The following is an 8,625-nucleotide window of genomic DNA, read 5'->3' on the forward strand; positions in this document are numbered from 1 at the left end:
TGTAAACACCACATTTACCGGCTTAGTCGCGGTGAAAGTGAAACTTAAACGATGCATAGTGCTTAAAGCCACATTAAATTTAAATGTTTACGGCCACATGAAGCTGTTACGGAGCATATAGATTGAGGATTTCCTAGAAGCAAGGATAAAATAACATTTTGTGTACCCACCCTAACAAAATGATAGCTGAAATGTGGTACTTTATTTACTAAAATAAGTTTAATCTTACCATATCCAAAAACTCGCTCACTCTGCTGTTATTTAATAGATTAAATGCACTAGAATTTTATTGAATAGTTCGTGGAGACACGTTTTTTATTAAAATATTCATATTAATCAAGGATTTATTAACTTTTATTGCACCTTATGTCGAAATGTACAGGCACTAGAATTTTATTGAATAGTACGTGGAGACACGTTTTTAATTAAATATTCATATTAATCAAGGATTTATTAACTTTTATTGCATCTTATGTCGAAATGTACAGAAATACGTGCTTCATATGTCCTTTAGTTATGATTATTCCATTTATTCACTATACTGTTTATTATAAATGTCTCATTTCAGTTTTAGTTTGGCTCTAGTTTTATATTTATTCCAGTTACAGTATACAGAGGAAATCCTTTTCACTGAAATAAGTTTGAAACTTATTGAAAAGTTGTTGGGAGCATGGTGGTGGTGACGTTGAAGGCAAGCGACGGTGCTGTAGTTAGTTTATAGCCTAAGTTTAGCTTTTAAGTTCTGGCGCTTTTATTTAGGCTTCAAAATTCATAAAAGTTATATTATTTTGTGAAGATTATCTTGAAGGACAAAACGTGTAAGTTTCATGAACTATGGTTGAACACAGAGCTTATTTTTTGCGATAATCCGAAAGCCTATGGAAAAATCCTATTGGCTTTTTGTCGAGGGAACCCTGATGGAACTCATGTTCACATCATTGCTCTAACTGTAAATGAGGAGAAATACCATTAAACAAAGCATTAGTAATAATTTGTGATAATTTTGCACAATGCAAAGCATTTAAAAATACATTTAAATTAAAATATTTCAGTCTTAATTAAATGATTGCTGTTGTGCTGCTGTGACTTTACATGAGCAGGCTCACTATTGTTCACAACACTTAAGTGTCACCTCAGTCAACACTTAAGAATCAGTCTTAGACTTTACTGAAAGTTGCTTTTAGCGTCTTTATAAAAGTCAAAAGCCTATTGAAAAATCCTATAGGCTTTTTGTCGAGGGACCCAGTACAATGCTAACAGCCGATCCGCCTACAAAGTGACGTCATAGTTCCCCCACTATGTGTCCATACTCTCATTCTGCTTGCAGTACAGCTAAAATTAATATAATATGAATTACACAGGAAGTTGTTTTCTAGACCACTATCTCATTTGTTCTTTGACCTTTAGGATAGAGGGACTTTCTGTCTGACTTATGAAGCCTCCATGACTCGTCTGTTTCGTGAGGGTCGCACTGAGACCGTACGATCCAGCTCCAATGAAAGCTGTGCCTTTGTCCTCGCACTGGAAGCAGGAGAGGTTATGTCATTACTTTGAATTCTTTAAAATTCTTCCTTCTACCTTTCGGGTACTTTTTAAAGAAGGAACTGTTGAAACCCTGTCAGCAGTGTACATTTCACATAGATTTTTATCAGAATGCCTCAGGTGACTGGAGCTAGCTGAAATCCAACAATTCTTCCATTTCCGTCTCTGTTACTGACAGCACTGCACGGATTAACAGTGGAGGAATGCCACCTAAAAATAAAAATGAAGAAATAATTGATCAATTTATTAGTTCAAAAATAAAAATATTATATGACTGACGAATAAATAGACATTTAAACTGTTTATTTCATGTTTAAAAATGTAGTTAAATGTAATAAATAAAATAAACTAATAAATCACTTTTCAAATGGTCAAAAAAAGACCAGGGGCCGTATGTATAAAGCCGCTCAATGTAAAAGTTTAGTCTTAAGTGTGTCAAAATTCTAAGAATGACGTAATTTTACTCTTATTCCTAGACTTAAGAATAAGAGTGATTCATAAAGGTTCCTAAGTGTTAAGACTAGGTCTCAGCTCCTAAATTATTTAAGAGAGCTGGAGAGGTCTCCTAACCTAGTTAGGAGTAACAAGATGGCAGCAAAAAGGAGGAGACAAACACTTTACAGCGAAAATATATTGGACTTATATGATAATATGGAGTTGATAAAACAATACAAACTTAATTGTAATCGGTGATGACACAGTAAGCAGGTTCTTACATATTGTGGCACTAAACCAAGCAAACACAACAGTGGCCAAAAGTGATGTTTTGATTTTTTTTTATGATCCCACATTTCACTTAAACCGTTAAAATACAAAGGACAAAAAAAACACTGACCAGTGTCGCCAACTGCTTTCAATTGAAAGAAAAAACTGGTCACTTAATGTTGCTAGATGACCTCATAAAGGTGAGTTCACTGATCTATATATGGCAAAAACAACTTTTGTGAGGATTGTGGGCTTTCCTGGAGTTGTTGGACCTACTGATGGAACTCATGTTCACATCATTGCTCTAACTGTAAATGAGGTCAAAGCTTAAGACTATTCTTAAGAGCATTTCTGAGAAGTTTTATACATACGGGCCCAGGGCCCGTATTCACAAAATGTCTTAGGGCTAAAAGTAGCTCATAACTCACCGATTTAAGAGAAAATCTTAAAAATAATGGGCGTGTCAATCCTAAATTTAGGCCTCCTAAATTTTTGCTCTAAGAGTATTTCACAAAGCGTTTTAGCTCTAAAACTAGCTCCTAAATCTGTGAAACGTTAGGAGTAATGAAGAGGACTCCTAAGTCACTAAGACCAAATCACAAACTATCCTAAAATGACTGTTGCCGGCAATCTGCATGGGAATGTAAATATTTTAGAAACATTTGATGATAATGACCTTTTAAAAAGGTATCGCCTTTGGTTTTGGAGGTTATCCCAACTCCAAATTTTCCTTTGATTATATGCTTGTTTTCATTAACCTATTGGGCAAGAAGTAACAGCTGTTCTTGCGTCCAGTTTGGTTTTCTTTTTTGTTTGCATGTCTTACTATCAGCCATGATTATTCTACTCTGTTAATTAAAAGGCTGTGTATATGCATATTCACTAATTATGAGAAGCATACGTGTAAGAGGCTGACAATAAGCTGAACATATACTTGTATAAGTAGTGACACTTATCCAGCATTTTAAAATCTTTATTTGAATGTGGCAATTAACAGTTTTTTATTTTTAAACCTTTATTCGAATATGGCAACATAATATTGCGCTCTACAATATTTCTATGAATAAATCTCTGACAGAGACTATCAGCCAATCACTGTGTGCATAGTTAGTAAGCATGCTGACATCATCCATAGCAACGAGGTCAACCCCGCCCCCTTACTCTTAGCTTAAGACTTCTGTCTATTCCTTCTGTCTAAAGTTTGTCTCAGCAGCTTTGTGAATAGGTTTTAAGAGAAAACTCTTAGCTAAAAACTTTTACTGCTATTTAGGAGAACTCTTAGTTGTAAGATCAAATGTTTTGCGAATACGGGCCCTGTTTTATAACTTGATTGGCTAATTGATAAAGAAAATAATTTGGCTAAATAATAAAGAAAAGCAATTTGTATTTGTAAATACTTTATAAAAATACTATTTAAAGTTTGCATGCAAAAATTCTTTTATTATTTATTGTATAATTAAATTACATTTTTAAACATTTTATTATTTTATTTGAATACATTGATAGTTGAGTTCTTCATTTTATTACATTTTATGCCACAGCCCTCCATAATTACTTTGCACTGTCATGTAAAATCTCGCATGGCAGTTATTTCATTTTGCCTGATTTTTATTCATAGGACAGAGAACATTGCCGCAAGCTGTTCCGAAAGGCTTCTGAGAAGCATCAGAACCTCTACCGTCTGGCCATGACTGGATCTGGCATTGACAGGCACCTCTTTTGCCTATATGTGGTCTCAAAATACCTGGGGGTAGAGTCTCCTTTCCTTAAAGAGGTTAGTGTTTGTCTGTATTGGGGAGACTGGTTCATTTTGTGCAGTCATGGATGTGATCATCTTGATAAACCACCCCAAAAAATGTCTTAACATGCTTTTCTTCAAAGATCTTATCTTTGACCTCTCAAAAACCACCAATGAGTCTTCAAACAATCCTAAGATGTCTTTTAATAACTTCAAAGAATAAAATGAATCACTCTCTAACTAAACTAGTGCATAAACATTAATTTGGTAGCTGATTGTTTGTTTAAAATGTTAATGTGTGATGTAAAGGGCATTTATGGCTAAATGGATGCGTGTGCATGAAGTTGTTGGTTCATTTGTGTGTGTGGCTGTATGGGACTTGCAGGTGTTGTCAGAGCCCTGGCGCCTCTCCACCTCTCAGACCCCTGTGCAACAGATGGAGCTGTTTGATTTGGTCAACCATCCTGAGTTCATCTCGCTGGGAGGAGGCTTTGGTCCGGTGAGTAACTGATCAACACACACATAAACAGGTAGAAGCACTCATGCGTTCACTGTGTTCATGTTTTGTTCCTGTGTAAGGTGGCTGATGATGGCTATGGTGTATCTTACATCATTATGGGCGAGGAAATGATTAACTTCCATGTGTCCTGCAAGCACTCCTGCACAGAGACTGTAAGAGCAAAACAACCCTACATCATTACACAGTCTTAAAATCATGCTTGCCCTTTCAGATCAATTAATTACCTTTGCCTTTTTTATGAAGCTGCATCAAGATCATTTTAATACACTGACATATTGTAATGTATATAAAGCGGTTAAAATAAGTAAAGTACAAAGTACAAAAGACAAAAAAGTAATAAATCTGACGTATATGAATATTGTTCATACAGTTCCTATTTTTAAATAATATTATTAATCCAAAATGATTTATTTATAATATAAAATAAAAGAGCAAATTATCTTTTGTTTGTTTTTTTGTGTCTATATCTTTGTTTTATGCATCTTGTTTGTTCTGTGCATTTTTTTGTGTTTTTTTTTTGTAAGTTCAGTTACTGTAGAGTAGGCTTAACTTTCAAGATTTATTATTCTTATATTTAACAGGCATTTGGTGTCCTGTTTTGAAAGATAAGTGATTTTATTTCATAATGCTATGATTATGTAGCATATTAAATTAAAGTGCAATGTTAATTTTTCTTGTTTATAGGACTCTCATAAGTTTGGGTCTCAAATCAGTCAAGCCATGATGGATCTTATGACTCTGCTGAACCCAGACTTCAAGGAAGCCACAAAAGCCAACCCTGACAAACGGTCATAAATCCTGCTGCCGTGTTTGTTTGAAGATGGGTTCATATTTATGTCATTATTTGTGCATTTTATTTTATTCTTTTATGTTTGTTGGGTTTGAGTTTGTGATATAGTGGATCTATCTGTGTCAGTGCTGAAAATAACTAGTAGGGTTTCTGGTTTTGCTAATTGCTGCTGCACCAGTTTTACTGTATACCTGTCATAAATCACTGAAATTGGTGTGCTGAAGAATTGCATCTGTCTGTCTGATTGACAGCTCTTTAAACAGCAAAACGGTGTCAGGCCACTCAACTACTGTGTGTGTTTACATTTGCTGAAATCTGTAGTTGTGTCATTACAGGGTATGGTTATGAAGAAAGACTGTGTGATTGAAACTACAGCATTCGTCTGGTGGAAGTTAGCCAAAAAAAAAAAAACCGGCAGCTTTAATAATAATGTTATTTCTGGTACTTCAGATGAAAATCGTTTTTCTATAGCCTTCCTCCATGATGTAAGATGGTTTAAGAAATGGATGATTGAAAGCTTACCAAAGTTACCAAAGAAGTCTACAATACTCGGAAAAAGCTATCCTTTTGCATTCCCATTCATATCAATGTCCTTTGCTTAACTGACATAGGGTCCCCTGAAATTGCGTGGGGCCAAGCTAACCTGACAAACCTTGAAAGAGAAAAAAGTAATCTATGTAGTGATGTTATTTGTACAGGCATGAACCTATCAAATTCACCAGTTCAGGAATGACATAGCAGATAGCATGGTCCATGAATCTCTTTACAGATTTTAAATGGATCAACTTCCACAAAGACTCTGATTAACTCTGTTAAAGCCTTGGTTGAATGTGTGTCTGTTAAAGCCAAATGAATATTGATGAATCTGCTTGCTTAGACAGCTGATGTATGATACAGCACAGTTTAAGTAATGCATTAGATGTTCTTGAAAAGATATGGCTTTTGTTTTTTTTAATGCAATATAAATAAATTATGAGATTAAATGTGCCACTTCTGATACTTAATAATTTTACAGAATGAGTAACATTATTGAAATGTTCTTGTATTATATTCAATTATACTGTAATTTGTAATTATCATTTATATTTGCTTTGCTTCAGTTGGACTCTTGTATATGAACATCTCAGGAAAACATAAGTACATGCGTTTACAAGGTGTTTGGTTTCATTTCTTTGACATTTTCAATGCTTAGCCTGTGCGTAGCCACGATTAAGCTCGTAGTCAGAGCGGCTATCTGTAGCCTACTTATAGTCAAACCTGATTCACTGTAGTTTTGGGCCAGGCAGCGCATGAGATGGTTGATATCCCATCATGTTAGCAGTGTCAATAATATCTACAAATATATAAGTGTCATTTTATGACATGGTCTATATGTAGCCACGATTTCGCTCTAAATTGGACGGGCTACGTGTAGTCTGCTTTTAGCCCACCTGGCGAAATCGACGTAATCTGTGGTCTAATTTTAACGGTTTGGCTATAGCCCTATACCAGTAACCAGACCAGCGATGAGCATAGCCAAATTAGCCTTAAAATTGTTTACATGTAATTTTCGCCCACGCAGCTTCTTATTTAGCCCACCCGGCGAAATCGAGGCAATCTGTGACCAATTTTAACGGCTTGGCTATAGACCAATTTAGAGTAGACGTCACAGTTACGTCACTTGCAGCTGCGCACGCTGTTACTTTGCTTACATGATGGAATATCATACATCTCAAGTTATTTAGCCAAAAACGACATGAAACCAAATTCAGGGTTATTTGGGCTAGATGTGGGATACACATAGCCGGACTATATCGGGTCTATACTTAACCGAGACGTTGAAATGACGACTATTGCTTGCTGGGTGAAACACCCTCCGTTTTATTGGTTATAGTATGTCCTAAAGCAAACAGTGCAGAGATGAAAGAGGGTGGGGACTTTCTCCAAGTCCATAAGCGACTGCACATAAACTGGTCTCTTAACTGCAGAACCATGTTGGTTTCAAAACAGCGCTACACTTCGCACGGTAAGCCCACGCTTACATGATAACGTCGTTTACTCTGAATAAACACTGTGACATCCCACTTGGTCACTTTCTCCTGCCTGGTATCTTAGGGGGATTTTAAACTCCCTGCAGCACAAGGGGGCTCGTTGCTTGAAGCTGCAAAACGAAAGTATGTTGTAGACCAAGACGAGGCGGCTGAAAGGTAAGATGTGCGTTTGAGTGTGCTATGAGATGTATGTATGGTTTTCAAACCAAAATATCCATTGGGATTTTATTCTTATAAAATATAAAAATGAAATGTATTTTATTAGTTGTTAAATATTAATACAAAATATAAATGTATTAAATAGCCAATAGCCAGGGTAGTCTGTTATATTACTATTCCAAAATTGTTTGTCCTCTGTTGGCGGCATCGGTATTAAAGTGGCATAGCGCCGTGGGAAGTTGTTCACCGGTTTAGTGTCGTATCCGCTTGCGAGGTCCACGTGGACGTGTTTGGCAGCACAAATGCTGGATTTCTGCGTGACGCCAGATTTCAATCCTGTCCTATTTAGGCAGTAGGCATTCCTTCTACGCTTGACACTTGGTGACTTTTGTTGCATTAGCTATGTGAACACACAAAAAAATCATGGACATGATTCGGATATGTTAAAGGTAAAAAAAAAAAAAGAGTCACACTTGGCTGATACTTACAGGGATTAAAGTTCTCCGTCGCTACGACGGATTTCCGTTAATTGCAGCGAGTCTACAAAGGATTTCCGTCAATTGGAAAAAATGAGGGGAAAAGAAACAAGTAGCGCGTTGTTGTTCTGCCCTGTGGCACACCAAAAAATCATCCCTGCCACGGCTGCAGCTTCTCAGTGACAACATAGTGATGCCGCTCGCATCATTCACAGTCGGGTTATTAGCAGAGAACACAGAGCAGAACTTGAATTTCGGCGCGGGATTGCGGCTATTAATAACAATTATACTCATTCCCGCGGGTTCCGCGCTTATAACACGATAACAGATGACGGAACGTATCATTTGCACGTGCTTTTGAGCAGGGCTGGGCAGAGACCTTTGGAGGGGCAGGTGCTCAAAGTATAAAAGGGGCACATGGAGCACGGCTTTTAATCGGGCTGTGCTCCTTGCTGAGACATGTATCGAAACGGTATTCTGTATTGATAGCAGCAAATGCCGTGACGCAGTTTTGAAAAAGAAACACAGAACAGAAAAGACCATTTTAAGTTTAAAAGTTAAATAAATAGTTCTTTGCACCTCTTAATCACTCTGAAAATAGAAACGGAATTAAATTAGGCCTATTATTATTATTGAGTTTACAGGGTATGGTGGTTTTGCTGTTG

At 36.5% G+C, this 8,625-nt stretch overlaps 2 protein-coding genes across 5 annotated transcripts in view; both read left to right on the forward strand.

Annotated features, from left to right (window-relative positions):
• The window catches only part of cpt1a2b (carnitine palmitoyltransferase 1A2b), a 33,292-nt gene extending 27,013 nt beyond the window's left edge, over nucleotides 1-6,279 (forward strand). For both annotated transcript variants that reach the window (XM_016541703.1, XM_016541704.1), the window contains exons 15-19: nucleotides 1,408-1,536; nucleotides 3,866-4,021; nucleotides 4,371-4,484; nucleotides 4,565-4,657; nucleotides 5,190-6,279. In XM_016541703.1, coding sequence (XP_016397189.1) covers nucleotides 1,408-1,536; nucleotides 3,866-4,021; nucleotides 4,371-4,484; nucleotides 4,565-4,657; nucleotides 5,190-5,300 — 603 coding nt within the window. In that variant the 3' untranslated portion in view covers nucleotides 5,301-6,279. The remainder of the gene's footprint in view (nucleotides 1-1,407; nucleotides 1,537-3,865; nucleotides 4,022-4,370; nucleotides 4,485-4,564; nucleotides 4,658-5,189) is intronic.
• Nucleotides 6,280-7,002: 723 nt separating this feature from the next.
• The window catches only part of LOC107730773 (uncharacterized), a 19,407-nt gene continuing 17,784 nt past the window's right edge, over nucleotides 7,003-8,625 (forward strand). For all 3 annotated transcript variants that reach the window (XM_016541705.1, XM_016541706.1, XM_016541707.1), the window contains exons 1-2: nucleotides 7,003-7,300; nucleotides 7,390-7,481. The gene's annotated coding sequence lies outside the window, so the exon portion shown is untranslated. The remainder of the gene's footprint in view (nucleotides 7,301-7,389; nucleotides 7,482-8,625) is intronic.

This window comes from Sinocyclocheilus rhinocerous, unplaced genomic scaffold, assembly GCF_001515625.1.
Source record: "Sinocyclocheilus rhinocerous isolate Xijiao unplaced genomic scaffold, SAMN03320098_v1.1 scaffold549, whole genome shotgun sequence".
NCBI classification, from domain to species: Eukaryota; Metazoa; Chordata; class Actinopteri; order Cypriniformes; family Cyprinidae; genus Sinocyclocheilus; species Sinocyclocheilus rhinocerous.